We start from the raw sequence: 13,002 nt of genomic DNA, 5'->3' as shown, positions 1-13,002 counted from the left end.
AAGAAAGAGTCACATGGCTTCTACCGAATAGGAGCTGCTTGTTTCCATTCGGGTTTTCCAGACTGATTATTGTATTTAAAAAAAATACAAACAGCGACAGTATCAGATGTGAAACCCTGCACGTTTTCGAATCAAATATTCTGCATGAAAATTCTGGATATATCTGTATTTATTAAAGATCTGTAAATATTTTCTTTCTGCGGAGATGAACAAATTTCATAGGAAAAACCAAAAATTTCGATAGAGAATTTTATTCAATTTTTATTAATTATATTGAAAATTCTGTAATTTTTTTTGTTGATTCTACTGGAGAAAACGCGCTGATAAACTGCGAAATTTTTTCAGCAGAAATGTCTAAAAACTAATTGAAAGTTCAATAGAATTTTCTAGCAATTGCTGGTTTTTCTTTGACATTTTTTCGCACCTGCGCTGCCGAAGAGAAGCTTTTATCTTTCGCACTATTAGAAAACATTGAAATTTCATGGACATTGACTAGTAGTTTTCCAGAAATTTCAAATTTCACTGAAAATTCAATGAAATTCCAGATTTTTAAGCAACAAGAAGACGAAAAATGACCCACTCACTTAATTTTTCAATAAAATACCGCAAAATTTTCAATTACCTAAGAGTTAAAAAAGATACTGACCTGAATTTTCCTGATTTCTAGGAATTCCCATGAAACAATTGAACTAAAATTTACAGTTTCCTTGATTTTTCCCTGAAATTTGAATTTTCACAGCCAAAATTCCCTGAAATTCCAGGGGACCTATGTTCTGCTAAAAAATTCGACTGAATGTACCGGGAATTTCAGCTAAAAATGCCAACACAAACGATCATATTTTTTTTCCTAAGGTTCGAACAGCAGCCGACCGCCGGGACCTCTTCTTCAATGTTGTGGATGGCTTCGACGGGAAGAAAGTTGTGACAGTAGAGGGTGGTGGTGTTAACGCAACCATTTTGACAGCAAACATCGCTGCCACCAACGGCATCATCCACATAATCGATCGAGTCTTAGGAATTCCTTACACAACTGTTTTGGAGAAACTCAGGACCGATCCGATGCTCAAGTAAGTGAAACTCCAAAATGGGAATTGAAAACTCGTGGGAGGGGGGGGGGGGGGGGGGNGGGGGGGGGGGGGGGGGGGGGGGGGGGTAGAAGTAACTTTCGACGTTGAACAGATCACTTCGTATAATGTGATTAAATATCCCTCACTGAGATCCGATAATGTAATTTATCGGTGCAATCCGATTTGAGGCGAATGAGTTCGTAACCCGATTGGAGAATAGAGATGATTGAAATGAAGAAATAATATGCGCTGGATATTTACGTTTGGAGCTTGAAGAGAAATGTGACATGAATAACGAGAGGGCTCATGAGGTTTTTATGGGTTCATTGGTTATTCAACCCTTTTAATCGATTTAAGCGTAAAAATAGAGAATGTGAACGTTCATTACGCCGATTATAGCTAATGATAAAAATTGATTTATTTTAATTGGATGGTTGCGATGTGAAATTCATTTTTTACGACTTAATATAGTCATTTTTAACGGACAAAACTGTATAAAGTGTGCGGACGAAAAACTCATTTTCAAAAGTTTTAAAAACTCGTTCTTTTTTCATCAGTTTTTGCCATTGAACGACGAGAAATTACTCAAATCGCATGAATTTTTACTACGTTAAATTGTAACTTTTTCTTACGATTTAAAACTCTAGTTTGTACTCTCGCGCCTTCTACATCTTACTCGAGGAAATGGCAGAAATTACCATGTTGACTAGTAAAAACTCCAGCAGACGAGGAGAGCGTCCATTGTTTTCAATTCTTGGAATCTCCTCCCTCCGTCGATCACGCAATGGCCCGGGCAGTGGATTCTATGATTCTAAAAAAATCAATCCTTCCTCTCCCTCCTCCTCTTCTCCCGAATGAATACACGTGGAGCAAAATTATTGATAATAATTTTCAAGGATGATAAAGAAGATTAAATATGGTTTTTCACTTCGGTCATTCAAAAAATCCCCCCCTCTCTCGTCCTCTTCCGTGAATATTCAATTTGGAAGAGGGCGGGGGGGGGGGATATTTGTTAACCGACGAAGTAAAAATTCATGTTTATCCTCCTTCATGTTTAAATTTTACTCGTGTCAATTGGAAATTTAACTTTTAGACTACCATTTTTTACTAAACCGTCTCTCAATTTTTACTATGTTCAGCAGTAATTTTTTCAACAGACTCCACCATATTTTCATTTTATTAGCCGTATTTTTTCATCCAGCACGTCGTAGTTTTTCATTTATTCTTCAAAACACTATGTTCTTATTGTAAAAAATAATTTTCTATTCTTTCAAATCATAAACTTTCAAATTTCACTGAAATTTCAATTTTGAACCCGCCATTTTCAATTTAATTCCCAAAATAACGAAATCATGAAGTTAATTTCAATAAATTTTCCTTGTCCCTCGAAATAAAACCCTAGCACTTGGCAAGTGGAACGAACGTTCGTCAGTAGCGGCATTTTCAATGTGAAACAAAAATAAAATGAAATGTGTATTAATGCCGAGTGAGAGAAGTGAATGGAGAGACCAACGAAGTGAGCGAGGTAGCAGTACTATTAAGCCGTTGGTAATTGCACGTGCACCCCAGTCAGTTTAAACTTGCCAGTTAGAAATGGGCCGGAGTCTTCTCTCGTTGAGCGTCCAACGGTGGACGTGCTCCAGAAAATTGCCAATTTGCATTCGGTTTCTTCGCTCGAGTACGAGCACCAATCTACTCGTTCGCCGCACTCTTTCGCATTTTACTTAATTCTTTTTCTTTGCTTTCCATTCGGGAAAAAGTTTATGGTGGACTTTTCAACTGAGTGTAATATGTATATTGAAGTGAAATGGGTGGATTAATGGTAATCTGCATGTGAGAGGGGAGTAAATCAGGGGAAAAAAATGGTGGCTATTTTGTTATTCATGATGGGGCATTAAGACTCCCTCGTGTCTCGTGGTAGATTAGTTTTTGTTTCTTGAAATGCCTCCAGGGCCAGCAAGTTTGTTAATGGCTTTTACTGTTGCCCCATGCCTCATATACTCCATAATGTAGCGAGGATAAAGAGGTGCTCTTTACTGTATTAATGATTTCTCTTGGCTCCGAGGTGTAATGCAAAAATCTTTAATTAATCAAAGGGATTCCCTTTTAAATTTGTTGATTTTAATGAGGGTGGAGAGAATTTTAAAATAATGTCATTGAAATTCTCCCGTATGATGATGTCAACACACTGAGAGGAGAAATTAGTCTTGCGGAAAAATTATCTTCCCCTCAAGAGATTTTTTGTCGTGTTCAAGTAATTTACGTGGGGACAAAAAAATAAAGTTTCACCCTTCAATTTTGAAGACTTTTGGACCTCAATTTCGAACGTCCTTAAGGGTCGTTTGACCTGCAAGACCATTTGAACCTCAATTTGATCACCGCAACAATTTAATTTTAGTAAAAGATACTAAATAGCCTTCTATCAAGTTGATTAGTTTTTCGGCCGAGCAAATTTTTAATTGACTTCTATTGATTTTCATTCAGTGGTTTAATTCAAATGTACACTTCATTGATATTACTATCAAATCGTGAATTCTAAGTGACAAAATTCCGAAAATTTCGTTAAAATAACTCGTCATCACGTGACTTTCGAACTTAATAAAAAACTGACAAATAGAATTGCATATGCAGGTCGAGTTGCAATCTCTCGACTGCTCACTAGTTCAATCAGAAGGGAATACGCTCGATGCCAATCCCGAGACCATTCCATACCGAATATCTGCATATATGCAACACCTACGTATTTTATACGGTCGTTAGTTTTCACAGCATTACCACTGGAGCCACCGATAACAGTCGTTTCAGCCATCAATGCATCAAAGATGCATGGCTAAATCAAACCTCGATTCACATATGCGTGGCTCTAGTCTGACGCATTGAAACGTACGCGCGATAGCTTCTATTGACCAATGTCTGTGGATCAATCCCCGCCCGGCAAAATCCTCACATTGATGATTCTGTTTTATGTTTTTTTCGGGTGAGAGGAGAAATCAAAGGAAATGGAAAAGCGCATCTTGAAAGAGAAAAGTATCGATAATTTTCAGATTTTTTTGCAGAATTTTATATTTTAAGAGTCCGTCGATAGAATATCCGCCGGAAATTTAAATTTCCATTGAATTTCCACTGAAATTGCACGATTTCCCCCCTAAAATTGAATTCAATGCCACTCGTCTGGGAATTACTACAACGCTGTCCACGAAATTTCAATTTTTCCCAACATTATTCTCAATAAATACTTCAAAATTGATAGAACACTCCTCTCAACTTCCCCCAAAACCGGAATAACCCGACCAGACCCTCAATTACAAAAATCGTAAAGCTCAAACTCAGTTATTTTCATTTCATTTCAACGCGCTTTCATCGTAATTTTTTTTTTCATGACGTTTTACGAGTCCAATGCTGTTCACATCGATACACACTGTTAACCAAAAAGCATGAAACTCGACGGAGAGGCCGTATGTAGACGTGGGGGTAACATTTATCGCAGTGATAATCCTCCTGGTTCACGCGCAAATACTGTTGAAAAAAAACGAGTTGAAAAAAAAAAGTATGTGCAGGGGATAAAAGTTATGATGCGGTTTTCGTTGGAAAATAGTATTTGTCAGGTACCGTGCTTTGTCACTCGTGCAAATCCAGGGAGAAAACTATGCGGATTGAAACAGATTTAATTCTCATTGTTGTGCTATCCTCGATCGGTTTATCATGCAATTTGTGGTGTTTCATAGGAATTGTGTTTTATTCCAGTCAAACTTATATGCTTGGCAAACGGCGGAATTTCAACGATCAGTTGGGAGATACAAGCAAACGTTTTACGTACTTTGTGCCCTATGACAAGGCCTGGGAGGATGCCAAAGTGGTGACTCCAACTGCGTATAATAAACTCTTCTTGACCAACTATGATTATCACGTGAGTATAAGATGAATAAAAAAAAGGGGTAAAATGGAGCGGTGAATTTCGTTACTTGAAGATCACGTGGGAGGGAAAGGTCAATTGGTCAAGAGGGTCGTCTCTCCTATTTGACTCACGTGAGCGTTAGAGTCTTGAGATGATTTGACCCTCAATTTTGAGTGTTTTTGAATCTCAATTTCGAACATTCTCAAGGATTGTTTGACCTTCAAGACAATTTGACCCTCGATTCTGAACGTTCTCAAGGGTCAACTGACCCTTTAGATCGATTTAACCTCAACTCCAAACGTTCTTAAGGGTTATTTAACCTTGAAGATCATTAGACCCCTCACTCAAAAGGTTGTGAAGGGTCATTTAACCCTCAAAACCATTTGACCCTTAAATTCAAAGTGTCTTAAGGGTCGTTGGATTCTCAGAGACGTTGAACCCTTCGTCATTTTTTGAGTAGCAGAGATGGAGAAAGAGTTGTTGACCCTCAAAATTTGACCCTCAAGATCATTTGACCCTTACGACCCATTGACCCTCCCCTAAATCCAAAAAACGCCATCTAAACACCAATAAAAAAATTGAACGCAACGTAATTGTTAACATCTAGGCGAAACAAGTACTAGAGCGACACTTGGTCTCATCAGACAAACCCTGGACGATGGGTGCCCTGAAGAATGCCACGAGCAACGGCAGTATCGACCTCAAAGCGCAGAGAGATGTCCTGAAAATCCGCATCAGGGAGGAGCATGGCCGTGAGTATTCCACCCCTCATATTATTACAACCCCCTCGACATTCTCATCACCAATAAAAACCAATGGTCGAATACCATTTTCCCCACCGTGTAAATCCCCGTTTTACCTTTATCGCTATCGCAAACTATCGGACTCTATCTGAATTTTTTTTACTCCCTCAGTAAGACCTCAAAATCTCAAACTCTTCCCCCCCCCCCCAATTCTCTCCACTCGTCTTATCTCCTGTGATGATACTCACAGTCCGTTGTACAATTTCCATTACTACGCCAGACGATCAGAGGTACGATGAAAATGCAATACGTCCTCGTAATGCTTCCTTCTCCGGTGAGTTTACCAGTTGTTATGCGAGGGCTTTGAAAGCACCTCATGCCCACAACTGTTTATTACGATTGTCAAGTTGCATTGAAATAGCGCGCTTTACATGTAGACAATGAGTGGCTATTGCAGCACGAATAAAGCGCGGACACTGGAAGTACCTTGGGCACTCATGGGGCACTCATTGTACATGAGCTGTGGGAAACATGAATATTTTTTTATTTTTCACTTTAAGTGCGAATTGTAGTGCAAATTACATTCATCCATCTCGTCGTTTCACCGAGTAAAATGAATTCAATTTCAGAAATTCACGATTTTTTTCACATTTTTTTGGGGGAGCTTGCGTGAATATTTTGCTTGCAAAATGTTCAATGGGAATTTCGTGGATTTTTCATGTAATTCGTTTCTCTTTTTGAAATTTTTTACTACTTTATGATTTTATTGAAGGATTTTTGTAATTGATGATTGAAATTTTCATCGGAATTGGAGTTTTTTTCCCGGTTAAAAAATTTCCGAAAAAATTTACCGGGGATTTTTCGCAAGGAAAAAAATCCGAGAACCAATATCAAAGACGATACATGGACTCCATAAAAATCCCTTCAATTTTTATTCACCTGGGGCGCATTCTAATGGTTCATTCCGCGATCCCAGTCACATATACCCCGGAAAGCCCCCCAGGAATCGACTCCCTGGGTAACATGTTCCTTTGAAAGTATCGACTATGACCCAGTCTAGACTATAAAGACAGTATTTATGTGGGCACCATAAATACATATCGTTATAGCCAATGGTGGTCATCGACGATGGCCAACGATCGTACCAATAAATCGTATCGTTATACCACTCCCTCCCACATCCTCACTCTATTTTCCCACTGCACTCTGCATCAATTTCAGTTTTCTTTCCTTCGGTTCCCCCAAATCGCCAAAAAGGGCATTTTTACTTTACGATAAATCGTTGAGACCGGAAGACAGTGGAAATCAGTTCCATTGGCGAGTTTTTCGTACTCCTCGGTTCATTCGCGAGCACAGTTCTCCATAGGAGGATCCATCTTTATTTTATTTTCGTCCGTCAAAGGGTTTCATCGTTTCTTTGTTGAACTACTAGAATAAAACTAAATGTTTTCCATTATTCTGGATATCCTGACGAGACGACATGGGACGATTTATTATGCAGGTATCCACTGTCATTTAAATTCCAATTCCTCGATTATGTTCGATGCTTTGTCTTTTTTTGAATAATAGAGTTGTTGGCCCTCAATTCCGATGTTCTTAAGGGGTGATTGACCTTCAAAATCATTTGAGCCTCAACTCCGAACGTCCTTAAAGGTCATTTGACCCACAAGATCATTTAACCTTCATATGAAAACGTCCTTAAGCGTTGATTAACCCTCAACTCCAAACGTCTTTACAGGTCATTTGACCCTCAAAATCATTTAACCCTCACCTCCAAACGCCCTTAAGGGTAGATTGACCCTCAAGATCATTTGACCCTCAACTTCAAACGTTCTTAAGGGTCGTTTGACCCTCAAAATAATTTAACCCTCAACTCCAAACATCCCTAAGGGTCGTTTGACCTTCAAGACCCGTTGACCCTCCATTTCGACCGATCATAAGGTCTATTTGACCCTCAAGATCATTTAACCCTCAGCTTGAAACGCCCTTAAGGGTAGATTGACTCTCAAGATTGTTTGACCCTCAACTCCAAAATCCTCAAAGGTCTTTTCTCCCTCAGAAACATCCATAACCATTTCATTTCTATTCACCAAGAGGAGTTTCATCGTTTATTCACTCGACTACTGAAATGAAACGACTGAATGTTTTCCATTATTCTGGGTGTCCCAGCGAGACGACATGGGACAATTTATTATGCACCTTTCTGCCGTCATTTAAATGCAAATTCCTTGATTACCCATTCTCACGAGCTAATTGCTAGGTGGGGGAGTTAAACAAGTTGGGGGATACAAGTGTGGGACTGTCCATTGAATCCACCACACATGTTCCCTTTCAACCTGAATACCCATCCTTATTCTACTAAACATTTATCAATTATTTAAAGCCATATTTAAACTAATCAATTGCTAAACTCATTCTCCATTCCTCTAGTTATTCGGGGATATCGCATGTTTGCTTTACATCCACCAAAATATGCTAAAGTATTCAGAAAATATTCAATCGAGAGCTATGCAATCACTCATCCAGAGAGAATTGTGCATTTATACATTTATTTTTGTAGCATTTCCATTTGTAACATCAAAGGCATTCATTTATCATTCAATTCATTCAAAATAAATCAGTAGCGAAGTGGTAAAACGGCACAAGTCAATTTTGACTATTCACCAATTTTCAATGAATATCTCGGAATCTAAGGGAGATGGCAAAATTTTTTTCATCACCTTTTTTGTAGAGCCAATTGAGAGCTACAACAAATGTAATTATGAAAATGGCGCTATCTCCCTTAGATTCCGAAATATTCCTCAAAAATTCAACTGGGAAATAAGTCGACTTAAACCGTTTTACCACTTCACTACTGAAATCATTAAATGTGAATGAAGTCTTCCTTCGAATCGAATACACATTTTTTATGTTGACAAAACTATTCATTTCATGTGAGTAAATTTTTTTTTCATGTTTAACAGCGAAATGAAATTGTTCTTCTGGGTGCAGTGATTTTTCTTTTTTCTCTGAAAATCGAAGCTTTCGCTCTAGCATAGGCCTCAACCAATCAAACACAATGCCCTTTTGAAGCATTAAAAAATATTTTTCAATCCTCTTATTGGATATTCCAGGCTTCCAGATCCAATGGAGTGGCAAGCAGAAGTGGATCAATGTATATCGGCCAGATGTAGCCTGCACAAATGGAATAATTCACGTAATCGATGATGCTTTCCTCCTGGAGAGTGACATAACAGTCACGGACGACAGAGACTCAGCATCCCTCGCCAGTCTGGCACCCCATCTCATCATAATTCTGATCGCCAAGTGGCTCTTGTAAAGACAATCACTCGAGGCTCAAGAGACAACAATTATTAACAATTTAGGTGCATCCAATTGCGAATGGACTTGTTTTCATCAACAAAACATCTGGTGACTCTTCAATTTAATGATTAACAGGGGAATGAGGGAGTTGAGGGAAACAAATGCCAGTGGCTTGCACGTCCATTAATTAAAGAATTTAATTAAAAGTAGATTATTATTTATTCTTAATTGAAATATACGTATGAAAAAAAATCAAGCGCATTCTATGGAAAATTCCATTGAAAATTGCATAAGTTTTTTCGGGATTTTTTTCTATAAAAATTGGTTTTTGCATTAAAAAAAAAAAAATGAAAGAATACAAAAAAAGAATAGATTTGGATTGAAAGTTGGAGAAAAACTCATCCAATTTCCAATGGATTTTCCAATCAAATTTTTTCATACGTGTAAAAAATATATAAAACTGTCAGTGAGGATGATTTTACGGGTTAGATCGTTAATCGTACCAAATAACGAAGAAAAATGTACCAAGTAAAGTAACAGTTGACTCGAGATATTGATATCTCAATGAAATTAAAACCAAAAGTTAAGAAATTTCGTTGTCACAATCTGTCGATATTCAGTGATTTATTATAATTACCCGCACGAAGAAAAATTCATAGAAAAACTTACGAAATTCATTACAAAATTTTTGGCTAATTTCTAGACTTTTATTGAGACATTTTCTACACGAATTCCTTGACATGAATTTTCCGAGTTTTTCCACTCTATTTTTCTTTTCTTTTCATTAAAAAAAAAAATTAAAAAACTTGGAAAATTTGAGCCGAAGAATTTCAGCAGAAAACATCTCAATAGAATAAATTTTACAGAAAAACCGAATCCTATTAACATTTTCTGTAGAATCTTATCCATTGAACCTAATTTTTAAATAAAATGTACCAAAATATGAATTTTTTTTCGCGCATTATAAATACGCTCCTAAGTGTCTCCAAAGTCGATGTATTTAGTTGATAATAAATTATTCGACAGTTGTGACTGATGATAATTAATGAACAGACGAGACGTGAATGATGTACGTGTTATGTATAAATTTAAATATAGTGTCTATCATACTTATCGATCAAACGAACTGCCAGGCAAATTAAATGAGTGCATTTGTGCTTGGATTGTTTTGTACCATCTCGATCATTCTCATTCATCTTCTAAGTTTTACCTGTGGACATTCTAATGCTCCACCGGATGAAAATGTGTTCCATTTAACGAATATATCAACGCTATCCCCTTTTCATTCATCAACACTCGAAGAAAAAAACTCGAAACTTGCAAGAAATGTCGATAATCGCTAGAACATCAGTAAATAAACTCTTTCCTATAGTGAAATTTAAATAATAAAATACGTGTTAATATCATACAATCGATGTAACATCCATAAATTAATGGAGCGGGGGTCGAAGAGATAAGATTGATAACTAAAAATAGATAATTGATTAAACTGAATATGACTCGTGAGAAAAAAAAATTGATGAACAGAGAGAAATTAATCTATCTAACGATAAACTTACACTTGTTGGAATTAATGATATTATAATATAACTATTAAACTATTGAGTATATTAATAGACTTTAAATCACACTGTTTGTTCGAAAATGAAATAGATCATGAAAAAGAATAACTAGATCTCTATCTCTCTGTATAGGTAAATACGTGTTTTACTGTTCAGCTCGTCTTGTTCGTTAGAAGTATCTCAGAGTTAATGAGCAAGTGTGTAAAAAAATTTAATCATTGTAAGTCAGGATAAAGTGCAAACATTAAACTCTCTCTCACATTTTAATTTGGGGAATTTAATCGCCTCATGCAGTTTTTAATATTTTTGCGAGGGGTGTAATGAATATGAGAGGAATATTCAATTAATTTCGATTCGAATTCTCGGTAGAAGATCACATTACATTCTTGAATCGTCACTAGTGACAAGTTCATTCACCGAATCGTTGTGCTGGCATTAAAATATCAGAGTTGAGCGTAAAAATTAAGGAAATATTTGATTGGCAGTGTCGCTTATTGCCCTGTCAATTACTCGCTGTTTCAAGTATTAATGGTACTGACGTTTAACAAATAGACTCTTAAGAGTGAACACCATTTTATTGTAAAAAACATTGTTAATCATCTCGGGGAGAATTATTAATTTACCTGATAGCTTGGAATTCTCCCTTAATCATAAACTCTAGTGAATATTGAACGTTTCACTCCATCTGTACTCATTAACGCGAATAATGTCAATAAATCGTTTGCACCAAACGCTCATTTGGAAATTTGTTGACAGAAAAGGATTATTAATCTAGATTAATTGAGGCAAATCTTGTGGAAGTTCCAGAGATATTCTGCTAAGAAGTTTTTATCGAAATATTCGCAAAAAATACCAGCAGAAATTTTTCTATCAATATTTCTGTAAAAACAAAAAAACACGAGGGGGAATTAAATAATTAACGAATTAAGTTTCATAAGTCTTTTCATACGTTTTTTTCACTGAGAAACATCTTCAAACTCTTAAGAGCAAACATTTTATTGTAAAAAACATTGTTAATCATCTCGGGGGAATTATTAATTCACCTGACGGCTCGGCATTCTCCCTCAATCATAAACACTAGTGAATATTGAACGTTTCACTCCATCTGTACTCATTAACGCGAATAATGTCAATAAATCGTTAGCACCAAACGCTCATTTGGAAATTTGTTGGAAGAAAAGGATTATTAATCTAGATTAATTGAGGCAAATCTTGTGGAAATTCCGGAGCCATTCGGTTAAGAAGTTTTCATCGAAATATTCGCAGAAAATATCAGCAGAAGTTTTTCTATCAATATTTCTGTAAAAACAAAAAAACACAAGAGGGAATTAAATAATTAACGAATTAAGTTTCATAAGTCTTTCATACGTTTTTTCACTGAAAAAGAGAAACATTTTCGAAAATCGTTGAGAATGACTGCTAATTGTGTAATCACATAAATCCAACTTGCTAATTAATGATAAAAATCAACTACTGAAACAGGGGTGATTGTCAATTGAGTTTTCCATCGAAATGATATATCACAAATGAGAGACAGGCTTTTAACATTTTTGTACACCCAAACTGAGGTAAGTTGAGAATTCTAGAATAAAGAGAAATGATGATTCAGTAGGAAGTCGTATTCAACGATTGTTTAATAGTTACTGACGAATGGACGACGTTTACGAGTAATTTTGGATTATTGAGGGGTGAGAATAAGCTACTTAGTGCTGATGCAACGTTGAATTGCACTAGGAATTCATTTTTTGATGGAGGGAAGCAATTGAAGGGGAGATTATGGAGATAAGTTATTTATAAGATCTAATTTATTTGCCTATATATAAAAATTATGAGGAAGTTATATATTTAATGCACACTGCTGAGAATTTTCACGCGAAATTTTAGACGGAAGGCTCTTGAATTGAATTGTGATTTTCAGTCGAAATGTCGAAGGAAATTCCCGGCAGTGGAGGAGAATTCAATTTTTGTGAACCAGTACTATCTGTATAAAAGGCATTTCCGTTTGTGAACAAAAAAGCCATACTATATTATTAATTGATATTTAAATTAATTACGCCATTTTGTCGAGTCGATCTAGCATTTCTAAGAGCAGTTTATTACATTATACTTCGGATTGATGAAAAAAACCCATCGATCAATATTTTTTTTAGAATTAACTGATAAGTTACGTATAATTAACGAATGTGAGTGGAGGTGTTGGATTTTTCTTTCAGTTCTGAATATCCCTTTTGCCACGAAAGATTAATCAGCAAAATAAACACCTCATAGAGTATAAATACGAGTGGATCGTGGGTCTGTGTGGTCAGACTCGTGATGGGAACCAAAGAAACGCGTCGATAATATTTCCTTTCTGATTTATTTAACATGAGTGAATGAAAAAATAATTCGACGTGCTTCTCCAGATTTTTTCAACGTCAAAAGAAACATTTATG

General features: G+C 36.3%; 1 protein-coding gene across 5 annotated transcripts in view; it reads left to right on the top strand.

Annotated features, from left to right (window-relative positions):
* Positions 1 to 9,264, top strand: part of LOC107039792 (fasciclin-1) — a 210,072-nt gene extending 200,808 nt beyond the window's left edge. For all 5 annotated transcript variants that reach the window (XM_015259626.1, XM_015259620.1, XM_015259612.1 and 2 more), the window contains 4 exons: positions 853 to 1,067; positions 4,812 to 4,974; positions 5,570 to 5,714; positions 8,819 to 9,264. In XM_015259626.1, the coding sequence (XP_015115112.1) occupies positions 853 to 1,067; positions 4,812 to 4,974; positions 5,570 to 5,714; positions 8,819 to 9,024 (729 nt within the window). In that variant the 3' untranslated portion in view covers positions 9,025 to 9,264. The remainder of the gene's footprint in view (positions 1 to 852; positions 1,068 to 4,811; positions 4,975 to 5,569; positions 5,715 to 8,818) is intronic.
* The last annotated feature ends 3,738 nt before the right edge of the window (positions 9,265 to 13,002 follow it).

Source organism: Diachasma alloeum, unplaced genomic scaffold (genome assembly GCF_001412515.2).
Source record: "Diachasma alloeum isolate Michigan unplaced genomic scaffold, Dall2.0 Dall_scaffold_00178, whole genome shotgun sequence".
In the NCBI taxonomy this organism is placed as follows: Eukaryota; Metazoa; Arthropoda; class Insecta; order Hymenoptera; family Braconidae; genus Diachasma; species Diachasma alloeum.
Note: the sequence above shows the minus strand (reverse complement) of the source record. Positions and strands in the feature narration are given on the sequence as shown.